This window comes from Sinocyclocheilus rhinocerous, unplaced genomic scaffold (assembly GCF_001515625.1).
Source record: "Sinocyclocheilus rhinocerous isolate Xijiao unplaced genomic scaffold, SAMN03320098_v1.1 scaffold156, whole genome shotgun sequence".
In the NCBI taxonomy this organism is placed as follows: domain Eukaryota; kingdom Metazoa; phylum Chordata; class Actinopteri; order Cypriniformes; family Cyprinidae; genus Sinocyclocheilus; species Sinocyclocheilus rhinocerous.
In genome coordinates this window covers 481853-495387 of record NW_015662023.1, presented here as the reverse complement: position 1 = coordinate 495387, position 13535 = coordinate 481853, and the positions used below count along the sequence as shown (strand labels likewise).

Below are 13535 nucleotides of genomic sequence, written 5' to 3'. Positions count from 1 at the left end.
TTGCCCACTGTCATATTCATGTCATTTTCACTGTGTGCTCTATGTATGATGTGTGTTATGAGTGTTACCTTGGCTTTATTTGAAAAAATATGATTCCCAATGCACACAAACTTCCCAGATTACTGAGTGCCCTGTTGGTTACAGTTTACTTCCTTTTTAATTATAAAATTATAAAAAATATAAATTTTTTTGTGGAAAATACTTTGTCATCTAAAGTATAAGTATGTTTATTTTACAAAATTTTAAAAAAATAAATTTTCAAATGATTTCAAATTTCTTAAATATTAATTAAAATAAATACAATTATATCGGCTTTATATCGGCCACCCGGCTTTCCAAGATATCGGCATCGGCTGTCAAAAAACCAATATCGGTCGACCACTACTCGATATCTCCCAATAATATGTCTTAAAAAGATTGTAATTAAATTTTTAGTTTTATAATCAAAGCTCTGTCGCTTTTACTGTGGGGGCAAAACCTAATGCAAAGCAATACAAAGATGACTGAAAGATAATAGTTCCTCGTTTTAAAACAATTTTTATCTTAAAAAAAAATATCAATGAACATAAGTAAACCTAAGCTGCAGTAAATGTTCATCTTGAAATATTCTATGCTATTCTAAAATTCTAAAATGTTATTCTAACATTTTATATTGTAAAATCAACCAGTAAGACTGTTTGTTACATATCACGGTTACAATATTGTTAAACCTAATTTACAGTAAATGTTCATCTTGAAATATTACTAGCAATATAAGTTAATTCTAATGTTTATTTCATAAAAATAATTTAATATCTATTGGAGGACTTTTTTTTAAAATTACACTAAAATATTTATATGGTTAAGGAATTAAATGGGGATGGTTTTGATTCTATTTTGACTTCAAAAGTGAAAAATGTAATGTTTAACCGACCTGTACAAGATCTTTGCGCGGTCTGAGCTTCAGGAGTGGTTCACTGAGTCGAACAGAACACAAGCCTCCTCTTCCCTCATAAGAGCAAACACCAGCACATCTGAGGGAGTCAAACATTACAGTGCGTGCATAATTATTAGGCGAGTTCATATTCTGATCATATTTTTTTTCCAAGCACATTTGACCAATTCCTAACCACATTAATCTTAATAACTACTATTAATTTGGCATTTAATCATTTATAAGTGATAAATAATTCCAAAATGCCCATGAATTAAATGCCCATGAGAAGGATGCAATATTACAATTTGCAAAGTTAAGGCATGACCATTGGACAGCGAAATGCTGTCAGCACGGTCAGAAAAAAAACAGGTGGAGAAGAAAAGACACGTGTTAAGTGCAAAAGAATTAGGTGTGAAACCATCAGGAACCGTTTAGTCTCCAGCGCCACCATTTTTCAGAACTGCAACCTACCTGGAGCCTCCAGAAGAGCAATGTGTCAGGTTCTCAGAGACTTTGCTTGGTTAAGGCTTTATGGACAGATAAGTTGAGAGTGACTCTTGAAGGACCAGCACCACATCCTCTTGTATGTACCACTCTTTCAAGAATGTATCTTCCAGAATCTGGCAGTAAGTTTAGTATGGAAGCCCGTTTCCACCACTTAATAAAAAATAAAAGAGTTAATTGCGACTTTTTATCTCAGAATTGCGTGATACAAACTCACAATTCTGACTTGATAACTTGCGATTGTGAGATATAAACTCGCAATTCTGAGAACATGTCAGTCTTTTTTCCCCTCAAAAATGGACTTTAACTCGCAATTGCGAGTTTATATCACGCAATTCTGACTTTATAACTTGCAATAGCGAGTTTATATCTCACAATTGTGACGTTATATCTCACAATTGTGACGTTATATCTCACAATTGTGACGTTATATCTCACAATTGTGACGTTATATCTCACAATTGTGACGTTATATCTCACAACTGTCCAATGGTCATGCCTTAACTTTGCAAATTCTAGTATTGCATCTTTCTCATGGGCATTTAATAATTTTTGACTTTCAGTCTGAATTAAATCTCTTTTTTTATTTTTTGGCTCATTTTATCTGTAAAAGAAAACCTGCCTAATAATTATGCACACCTGAATATAAGGAGTTTTCACTTCCAGCCTTCATGGACAATTAATAATCACTAATAAATGATTAAATGTAGTTATTACGATTGATGTGGTTTGGAATTGGTCAAATGTGCTTGAAAAAAATATGATCAGAATATCAACTTGCCTAATAATTATGCACGCAGTGTAGGCCAGAAATTAACATAAGTCAAAGTCATCTCTCTCTCTCTCTAATACAGGTTCTGGTGAGCACCAGACAGCATCATGTCCGTTAGATGTGTGGATCTTACAGTGTCATCCGTGGACTCCACTTGACCTCCACACCGCTGAGTTTCCCCCAGAAGAACTTGTCATTGAACTGCAGGAACATGGCTCTCGCGTCCGGATTGGGGTCCAGCATCTCCCACGACGCGTCTACGATGGACAGCGGTCTCTCTGGACTGGGCTGGGAGGAGGAAATCACATCCATCAGATCAGACGAGTCAATCTTCCGCTTTTTACTGGACGGATAGTCTTCATCAGTCGCTGTCTCCTGATCAAACTGCTCTTGTAAACGAAGAGCGAGTAAAAAGTCTTCATCCTCCATCTTCAGTCTGCTTTAGCAAGAGCAGATCAACACCATCAATCAGCACAAAACTCCTCATAAAACCATTAATCGCGACCAACGACACTCTCGCCTAATAGATCGAAGGGTTTTGTGTTACTTCTGGTCTAATCGCGGGTTTTCATGACTGTGACGATAAAGATTAACGTCTCAAATTTTTGAAAGAAAACTGTCAGTGTATTTCCACTAGAGACCTATGAGAGCCAAATTGCTGGCCAATCGTGAAGTCACACAGTGTTGGGAATGCTGGGACATGTATTTGTAAGTCTAATAGTTATAATGTTACGTTATATGCATGAACAGAGCAACGTTGGAGACGTGGAGATGTTACAATATGCAAACAGATTAAAATAACACTACAAAAATAACAACCCTGGAACAGTTTTTTCCCCTCATAACTGGAGACGTAAAATGGTGACCAATAAAAGTAGTTGCACGGAGTTGCTAGATCCACACAAACAACGACAAATCGTAGAATTATTTGTTGTTTGTCATTTTATTTGTCAATTGTTTATCATTTGATATTTAATTATTCATTAATTACTGGAATGAATATTGGATACTTCTGCAAATATTTTACTCTGAACACTTCCTACCAACTCAATTGGGTCTTTCTGTGTTTTACTCAGATGGGCATTTAATGACATATTTAATAAAATAAAGAACATTAACTTTTATTGCATTTATAAAATGTGACCCTGGAGCACAACACCAGTCTTAAGTCGCACAGGTATATTTGTAGCAATAGCCAACAATACATTTATGGGTCAAAATTATCAATTTTTCTTTTATGCCAAAAACCATTAGGATAAGTAAAGATCATGTTCCATGAAGATATTTTGTACATTTCCTACCATAAATATATCAAAACATAATTTTTGATTAGTGATATGCATTGCTAAGGACTTCATTTGGACAACTTTAAAGGCGATTTTCTCAATATTTTGATTTTTTTGCTCCCTCAGATTCCAGATTTTCAAATAGTTGTATCTCGACCAAATATTGTCCGATCCTAACAAACCATACATCAATGGAAAGCTTATTTATTCAGTTTCAGATGATGTATAAATCTTAATTTCAAAATATTGACCCTTATTACTGGTTTTGTGGTCCAGGGTCACAAATGTTAAGTCGTGTGTACAGTTTTAATACTGTATAATTCTATACTTTATATATATGTACTACTTTAAGCTACGTTTGCAATAAAGTGTATGAATTAAAATATAACATGTATATACATACATTTGACAGTTACTGACCCGATATGTTTTTTTTTGTAGTCAAGCCTTTTATTTATTTACTTATTATGCATATTAACATGGACAGCAACACTATGTGACAGACATGTGCCATACACCAGACACAAACAACAACGTCTTACTAGATGTACATGTAATTAGTATTAAATTATTCAAACATATTATAAGTGAGTGAATCTGTGTTGTTATGCGTGTTCAGTATTAACGTTCGCTCATCACGTGATGTGACGTCACGGGGAGGCGTCGAGCGTTTCCTGTGTTGAGGAAGCGAACAGCTCTGCAGCTCAACTGCAATGACAGCCGGATTTTCACGCAGTTATCCTCACATTTGTCTTTCATTTTCGCCGTAACATCGAAAAAATGGCAGACACTGGAAATCGTTTGCGTAAGTTGCTGGAATGCCCTAATTTTGATCCTCAATCGTACGTGCAGCAGCTCTCGCAGCAGTCGGATGGGGACCGGGATTTACAAGAACACCGTCAGAAAATACAAACACTCGCCGACGAAACCGCGCAAAACCTGAAGAAAAATGTTTATAAAAACTACAGACAGTTTATTGAGACAGCCAAGGAGATTTCTTACTTGGAAAGTGAGATGTATCAGCTGAGTCACATTCTCACTGAGCAGAAGAGCATAATGGAGAGCATTACACAGTCTCTCCTGTCCACAGATAAAGATGAAGCAGCCAAAGAGATGCTGGCAGCCTTCCCAAAGGAAACCGAAGAGGTTAAACAAAGAACCCTAACCACACTTTTGGAAAAAGTGGAGGGATGCAAGAACATCATGGAAACCCCAGGCAGATATCTGGTCTATAATGGTGATCTTTTGGAGTATGACGCAGACAACATGTCACAGATCCAAAAGGTTCACGCGTTTCTGATGAACGATTGCCTGCTCATCGCAACCTGGCTGGCGAACAGACGCGGAGCCGTGAAATACAAATACAATGCGTTGTATGATCTAGAAAGCTTTGCGGTTGTGAACGTGAAAGACAACCCTCCGATGAAAGACATGTTCAAAATCCTCATGTTCCCCGAGAGCCGCATCTTCAAAGCCGAGAACAGCAAGATCAAGAAAGAGTGGCTGGAGATTCTGGAGGAAACGAAGAAAAACAAAGTGGCGAAAGACAAAAACATAAAGGAAGAGGAGGTTCCAACGTCGCCAGTCCGGCAGGAAGTCTCCACAAACCCGTTTGATGAGGACGAGCCTCTGGGTTCAGAGGAACTGGTGGATCTGAGTCCCGAATGGATCCAGGAGCTTCCAGAAGACCTTGATGTGTGCATCGCTCAGAGAGACTTTGAGGGTGCTGTTGATCTTCTGGATAAGCTAAACGAATATCTGAAGGAGCAACCAGTGAGCCCACGAGTGAAGGAGCTGAGGGGGAAGGTGGATGAGCGTGTTCGACAGCTGACGGAGGTCCTGGTGTTCGAACTCTCGCCTGATCGCTCGCTCCGTGGAGGACCTAAAGCCACGCGGCGAGCCGTCTCTCAACTCATTCGCCTGGGACAGTCCACGAAGGCCTGTGAGCTGTTTTTGAATAACAGAGCGGCGGCCGTCCAAACCGCCATCCGCCAGCTTCGCATCGAGGGCGCCACGCTGCTTTACATCCAAAAGCTCTGTAACATCTTCTTCACGAGCCTGCTTGAAACCGCCAGGGAGTTTGAGACTGATTTCGCAGGCAACACTGGCTGCTACTCCGCCTTTGTGGTCTGGTCTCGTTCGGTGATGAAGATGTTCGTAGATGCCTTCAGCAAGCAGGTGTTTGACAGCAAAGAAAGCTTGTCCACCGCTGCAGAGTGCGTGAAGTTCGCCAGTGAGCACTGCAGGCAGCTGAGCGAGATCGGCTTGGATCTGACCTTCATTTTGCAGTTGTTACTCGTGAAAGACATCAGGGCGGCTCTCCAAAGCCAGAAGGACATCATCATAGAGGCAACGAGGCATCGTAACTCTGAGGAGATGTGGCGTAGGATGAACCTGATGACTCCTGAAGCTCTGGCCAAGCTCAAGGACGAAATGCGAAGCTGCGGGATCGGCAGTTTCGACCAGTATACGGGAGAAGACTGCTGGGTCAACCTGAGCTACACCATTGTGGCCTTCACCAAGCAGATGATGGCCTTCCTGGAGGAAGGGCTGAAGCTGTACTTCCCAGAGCTGCACATGGTGTTTCTGGAGAGCCTGCGGGAGATCATCCTGGTGGCGGTGCAGCATGTGGACTACAGCCTGCGCTGCGAGCAGGAGGCCGAGAAAAAGGCCTTTATTCTGCAGAACGCATCGTTCCTGCATGAGACGGTGCTTCCTGTTGTGGAGAAGCGGTTTGAGGAGGGAGTCGGGAAACCAGCCAAACAGCTCCAGGATCTGAGGAAGAGCTCTCGGCCTGTCAGGGTCAACCCCGAGAGCACCATGTCCTTCGTCTAATAGAGATGAGTTCGGACGTGAATGAAGGAGACTAACTAGAGGTCTTCAAATCTCAGTACATTTCACTACATTGCACTCATGTGACTCATTTCTGGTGTTGCCATGCACTCCTAACCTCTCACACTCTTTAAAGGAATAGTTCACTGAAAATAAAAATTGTCTTGTTTTTTTATGACAAACCTTTATGTTGTTGTACACAGAACACAAAAGGAGAATTTAAAAAATCTAACTAACTAATTGCATCCTTTAAATTTCCGCCACAGAATAAAACAAAATAGGTAATTGTGACTTTTTTTATCTCACAATTCTGATTTCTCTTGCAATTCTGAGAAAAAAAGAATGGCAAGATATACACAGAGTTGTGAGATATAAATGAATGTAAGTTGTAAAGTGAACAAAAAAAATGTACAGTCCTGTGACTAATTGCGAATTTTTATCTCAGTTCAGACTTTTTTCTCTCAATTGCGAGTTTATATCCCACAATTCTGACTTTTCTTAGAATTGTGAGTTTATTGCTCACGATTCGAATTTGTCAGAATTGCTTATAAACTTAGAATTGAAATAGCAAGTTAACATCTCAATTCTGAGTTAATATCTTGAAATTCAGACTTTTTGCGAGTTTATATTATGAGCTCTTTTTCTCAGAAGTGAGAATTGTGAGAAAAAATTTGTAATTGCCTTTTATTTTTTTTATTCTGTTGCAGAAACAGGCTTCTATGTCCAAACCAAATGGCAACTGTATAACACTTAAATTTAATAATATTTAGTGTATTGTGCTTTGTCGAGAGATCAGCTGTTGGTTCTTTAATCATTTATAATGAACTGTATATTATTACAGTAAATGGAAATTAATATTGCCCTATTAAAATGTAAAGAATTACATTTGTCATTTCAATCAAACAAAAAGACAGGTGTAAAGATGAAAACACTGTTATATATACTGCTTTCTTTTGAGTGTGTTTTTGTACACATAAACTAGTAAACGCGTCTGGTTTAAAAAAGCAAGATGCATTATACTCACTTAACATGAATATGCTGTATTCTTTTGATCCTATGCTCCAGATGTCGAAGCTTTTAAATGTAGTGCCCCCTGGTGTACAGGGAATTGTTTAATAAAAATAAGGCTCTGTTAAAAATCCCAAAGCCAAAGTCTTGGCAGAGTTATTAAAAATATTCCTTTTCTCTTTGATCCTGCTGTTTCTGTTCTCTGCCAGACTTCATATCCTTGATCAAATATTAGCAAGGTCTTCTTGTTTTGTGTTTTGTTGTTTTAACTCTCCCGACAACTTTGAATTTAAAAATGATAAGATGGGGAAAGGTTTAAGGTGTTGGCACTGTTCATGGGACTTGTATGAAATTACCTTCTAAATCAGTTTGAAACAAGAATTTTAATGCATGCAACAATATCTAACTTCACTATTTGATGCAATCTGGTTTGCACTGATGCACACAACATGGATGCTGTTTTTCCAGTATTGTATGCGTCACCCTCTGGGTTATGACAGGAGTTCATTTTGTCTTGGCAGACCCCCAGCCTAATCTCACGGATCAGTCTCGCGCCTCTGAACAAAACGACAGGCATGTGAGAGAGAACAAAAGCATGTGCCTTTGTGCCCCTGATTGTCAAATACATATTTGAACCCTGCACTATTAGTTTATATTGGACTGGACATTAATCAAAAATATTTTGTGATTCACGTTTTCTGTCCTATTTCTCAATTTTCACTTATTTATTTTTCCTATACATACTGTATATATATATATACCTACCTACTTCAGTCTGTGTGCATTGAATTTATTTAATACACGAGTTTCACAATTTGAGTTGAATTACTGAAATAAATGAACTTTTCCACGACATTCTAATTTATTGAGATGCACCTGTATATATACACACACGGTATATACATATGTATATAAACCTAAAACTAGAAACATTATACTATTTGTGTGTACATTAAATTTTTTTTAAACCATGTATTTCAAGAAAAAAAATAGCTACTATAAATGCTTATGTATAAATACACATTATTGATTTTTATATGAGTATAATATTTTTCCCATTATTTATTTTTTATATGAATGTAATATTTTCCCCATTACTAGTCAATCCTTAGATAAGGTGGTGTGGTGATGTGTGTGTGATGAAGTGCTCATTAACTCTGTGCTGTAATTAGACTGTGTGGACAGGGTGGACTGTAAGCAGCCCGATGCATGCTGTGAAAAATTCCTTGCTCTAATTATTCACGGCCACTCACAGAAATAGGCTACTGGTCAGCTCTCTCGGATGCCAGCACAATTACAACGCCTGTCCTCCTTTGACGGGGTTGTTTACACACGGGCTTCTTTAAATTGCAAATTAGGCCAAACCTATGACCCTTGAATACGGGACGATAATACAAATTCCTCTCGCTGCATTTAATTAGTGGAATTATGGGAGTTGTAGTTTTTAAGTGGTCAGCAGAAGCGGCGGGTATCAGCGTAGGGACTACAACGCCCACAACCGTTGTCTCACTGCGCATGCGCGGAGCGGGTAACTGGAGCTGTCCGCGTCTGTTGTGCTGCTCTGATTTCATTGAACGCGTGTGAGTGGGTTTATGGACGCGATGGAAGAAGAACTGAAATGCCCGGTTTGCGGTTCTCTCTTCAAGGAGCCGATTATTTTACCGTGCTCTCATAATGTCTGCCTGGCGTGTGCTCGGAATATCATCGTGCAGACTCCGGAGGGAGAGACCCCTCCGCAGAACCGATGCTCCTCGGACTATGACTATCTGGATATGGACAAGATGAGCATGTACAGCGAGACGGACAGCGGCTACGGCTCATACACGCCGTGCCTGAAGTCTCCCAACGGAGTGCGCGTGTTCCCGCCGGCGCTGGTGCACCGCCACTGCTCCATCACCTGCCCGCTGTGCCACCGCAGCGTGTCCCTGGAGGAGCGCGGGCTCCGCGGCCTCCAGCGCAACCGGCTGCTGGAGGCGATCGTGTCCCGCTACCAGCAGAGCCGCACCGCCTCCGTCAAATGCCAGCTGTGCGACCGCAATCCGGTGGACGCCACGGTGATGTGCGAGCAGTGCGATGTTTTCTACTGCGCTCCGTGCCAGCAGCGCTGCCACCCCTCCCGCGGACCGCTGGCCAAGCACCGGCTGCTGCCGCCGGCTCCAGCGCAGGCGGGCACCGCCTCCGCGCGCAGACAGGCGAGCTGCGTGGATCACGAAGCGGAGAACTACGGCATGTACTGCGTCAGCTGCAAGACCCCCGTGTGCTACCAGTGTCTGGAGGAGGGCAAACACGGCAAGCACGACGTGAAGCCCCTGGCCGCCATGTGGAAACAACACAAGGTAATTAACACATTGTGGCACTGTGGCTGGACCATGTAGTACAGTGATGGTATCACATGGTAAAAACATGGTACTTTCTGAAATTCATGGTACACCATGGTATGTTACTCCAAGGTACTTTCAAGAACACCACGGTCCTACCAAGATACGCGTCTTCCTTAAATAAATAAGTAATTAAATATATAAGTAAATAAAAACAAGTTGGTATGGTAGCATACCAAAAAAGTTCCAAGAAGTACCATTTCAATCTTAGAAAAAATTGAGACCCTCTCTGTGAAATCCAGGCTAAAGTCTCAAAAAATCTAATTATGATATAACAAGCATCAAAGTTTGATTTCAACCATTAATTTCACTCTGATTTCAATCTTTGACATGGTCTTGCTCAGTCAGTATTAAAGATAACAAGGTTACATTTTCACAGAAAGTTCTTTACCTTATGAACAATGGTTTTATTGTAGAAAACAGTAAATCACAAAAAATGACTTTAGCTGGGTTTTCACAGACAGGGTCACAATTATTTTATATTGAACTTTTAAGGATTATATCACTGTCATATTTGGACCCCCTGCTGTGGTTCATTACAGATGAAGATTTTTAGATATAGATTTTTTGTTGTTGTTGATAATTTAATCAAAAGACCCAATAGTTTATATAGTGATGCAAATAAAAGAACCATTTTAGGTTCCCCAAAAAACCTTTATATGAAAAGTTCTTAAAAGAATATGTTCTTAAAAGCCTTTTCCCCTTAAGAATATGAAGACATTTTTAATATACTGAAGGTTCTTCGTGGAACTATTGATGCTAAAAGCTTTTATTTTTAAATATAGAATCCTTTTAGGATTCTAAACATGAGATCATAACATTTTATGGATTACATTCTTGTTGAAGTGCTATTTCATGTATGTATCAATGAAACACATATAGTGTATTTTATCACTGAAATAAACTTAAAATAACTATTACACAGTCATCAACAACTCATTTAGTTAATTCATCTTTTCAACTCTTTTTTTAGGCCAAAAAGGTTCTTTTTGTTAATTCAGTTCCATTCAGTAAAAAAATAAAAATAAAAACAGAACCCTAATATACTTAACCCAAATAAACCCTCATTTCTCAATGTAATTTTTTCAATACATTTAAAGTGCTTTTTTAACCTTGACATTCATATGAAAATGTTCAGATTTTTAATTTCTCCTTTTGTGTTCCATATGCAACAACATAAAAGTTTGACATGATGATGGCGAGTAAATAACGACAGTGTGGTGTTATTTGAACTACCTTGGAATAGCTTGCAAATGTATTGAACAAGGAATAAAATCTATTGCATCTATTGAATAAGATTTTCGGCTAATAAATGCATGTTCTTGTTAAAGTGCTGCAGGAGATGGTTCACATTTTTGGTTTTGGGTGATTGTGACATTGTGCTAGTCATTTATGAACCAAAAATGGGCTGTGAATCATGAAGATGGGACATATATGTTGATTTTAGTGAATAAAGCATTAGATTGCAGACTTAAGTACTGATGTCTAATGATTCCCATCAATTATGATAGTTCAGAAGCGAGAAATCTCATTGACTATATTTTTTATTGCTGGATTACATATAATAACCTGCTCTGCTGGGAAATACACTGTATAAAGAGAAATGTTCAGTATCAAGTAAAGATACAGGCTCATAAAATATTCTCTGTTAAGCCTGAATTAGCCTGACATATCTTCTCAGATCTTTTCCCAGTGAGATTGTTTGGAAGCCTGTTTCAACCCTTGAGAATGAAACAGATAATTTTGAGAAATAAAATCAGAGGGAGAGATATATAGTCACATTGTGATATAAAATTGCAATTATGAGACGTTACAATTACAGTAAATAATGTCACATTGTGAAGTATAATTCACAATTGCGATATGTAGTCAAAATTACAGTACATTAAATGAAGTTGCAGTTACGAAAAATAAAGTCAGTTATAAAAAAAATAGAGTCAATTATGAATAATAAAGTCACAATTTGGAAATATAAAGTCACATTGCAAAATATAAAGTCACAGTTAGGCTAAAAGCACAATTGTGAAATATAAAGTGATTTTGTGAGATATAAAGTTCTAATTAACAGAAATAAAATCAAAATGACAAGATATAAAGTTGCAATTACAAAAAAGAAGTCAGAATTTGTAGATATAAAATCACATTGTGCAATATAAAGTCACAATTATGCTAAGTAAAGTCACGTTTGTGAAATATAAAATCACATTGTGTTATAATGTTACAATTACAATAAATAAAGTCACAATATGGAGATATAAAGTCACACTGTAAAAATATAGTCACAACTATGCTAAATAATGTCACAATTGTGAAATATACAGTGAAATTGTGAGATATAAAGTCACAACAATACAAAAATATGTTCACAGTTTGAAGATATAAAGTCACATTGTGCAATATGAAGTTACAATTATGCCAAATAAAGTCGCATTTGTGAAACATAAAATCACATTGTAAAATATTAAGTCACAATTATGCTAAATAAAGTCATAATTACGATATATAAAGTGACAATAGTCTCAATTTGGAGATATAAAGTCACACTGTGTGTAAAGTCACAATTATGCTAAATAAAGTAAAATTATAATAATATAATTTTTAGGGCTGCCCCCTAATAATCGACTAATCGTTAGTAGACCAGAAGAGGCTTGGTCGACCAAAATGTAATTAGTCGCAGAAAAAAAAAATCCACAGGCGAAGTCTGTGACTAACAGATCGTTAACGGCTAGTCTATGTGTTAATACAGTACATCTATGGGCAGGACATCCAAACGCTCGACTATCATTCATCGACCTCTCAAATATGGCTTATCATCTGAAATATGTAAGTATTAGCAACTTTACATGGCCGCTCAATCTAATAACCTAGAGAAATGTGCGCTATTCTAGTGTGAGGAAGCTGAACAGTAGCACTCACTGCAGGACAGATGGAGGCGCCGGTGCCCTCACTTACTCCGCCCTAATAATTTTACAATTACAAGAAATAAAGTTGCAATTATGAGAAATTATGTTGTAATTGGGAGATATAAAGCCGCAATTACGAAAAATAAAGTCACACAGTTACTTTTTTTGTGAGGCATAAATAGGCCTCAGTGTAAGGAAAAAAATTGCTATGTTGTACTAGTCAGGGGCGGATCTACCGGGGTGGCACGGGGTGGCAACTGCCACCCTAAGAAAAAGCTGTGCCACCCCAGAATTATCACAGAATAAAATATAAATGTTAATAGTGTTTCATGTGCTACTTTTCAGCCGCAGTGATGACAGAGTAACGCAAAATAATGGCAAAAACACGTCTTTTAATAAACTGTGCATGATGGTTGCACGCGAACGCAGCGTGCCAGTGAGGTCGGCTTCATTAACAAATGACTCTTATGAACCGGAACTTTTTGAGTCAAAACCACAACGCGGCCCAGTTCACTAACGAATTGTTTTTACAGTTGTTTGTGAATCAGATAATTACTGCTTTTCAGGTAACTCAGAAGTCCTCAGAGAAATCTAATCCTGTCCGGATATGTCTGAGATTCATCGCGTAATTTGTTTGGTGATCCGATTCTCCGACCGCTCGCTCCACTTTCATCATGGATATAAGCCCTAACAATAACATGAAATCAACAAGAATATGCCGATCACGGAAACTAATAGCAGAGTTAGGTAAGAATCTAGTCGTATTGCAGTTTTCTCGATTGTTAATATAACTGATTTGAGTTGGCACTTTTTTCCCCAAACCATTAATTCAGTTTTCAAAACAAAGACACATTTCTCAAAAAGTTTAACAATGAGTAAGTGTCACGGTCAAGGTGTGTGGAGGCAGGCAGGATGACGAGGACGACAAGGATTCAA

General features: G+C 38.4%; 3 protein-coding genes across 5 annotated transcripts in view; 2 read left to right on the top strand and 1 right to left on the bottom strand.

The window, feature by feature from the left end:
• The window catches only part of LOC107727344 (sprT-like domain-containing protein Spartan), an 8931-nt gene extending 5862 nt beyond the window's left edge, over positions 1 to 3069 (bottom strand). The window contains exons 1-2 of the mRNA XM_016537186.1: positions 2326 to 3069; positions 914 to 1013 (exon numbers count right to left, since the gene is read on the bottom strand). Coding sequence (XP_016392672.1) covers positions 914 to 1013; positions 2326 to 2621 — 396 coding nt within the window. The 5' untranslated portion in view covers positions 2622 to 3069. The remainder of the gene's footprint in view (positions 1 to 913; positions 1014 to 2325) is intronic.
• A 1077-nt stretch (positions 3070 to 4146) lies between these two features.
• exoc8 (exocyst complex component 8) lies at positions 4147 to 6607 on the top strand. The gene has a single exon (XM_016537194.1). The coding sequence runs from the start codon at positions 4259 to 4261 to the stop codon at positions 6311 to 6313; it is 2055 nt and encodes a 684-aa protein (XP_016392680.1). The 5' UTR covers positions 4147 to 4258; the 3' UTR covers positions 6314 to 6607.
• A 2257-nt stretch (positions 6608 to 8864) lies between these two features.
• The window catches only part of LOC107727346 (E3 ubiquitin-protein ligase TRIM9-like), a 45358-nt gene continuing 40687 nt past the window's right edge, over positions 8865 to 13535 (top strand). For all 3 annotated transcript variants that reach the window (XM_016537189.1, XM_016537188.1, XM_016537190.1), the window contains exon 1: positions 8865 to 9654. In XM_016537189.1, the coding sequence (XP_016392675.1) occupies positions 8911 to 9654 (744 nt within the window). In that variant the 5' untranslated portion in view covers positions 8865 to 8910. The remainder of the gene's footprint in view (positions 9655 to 13535) is intronic.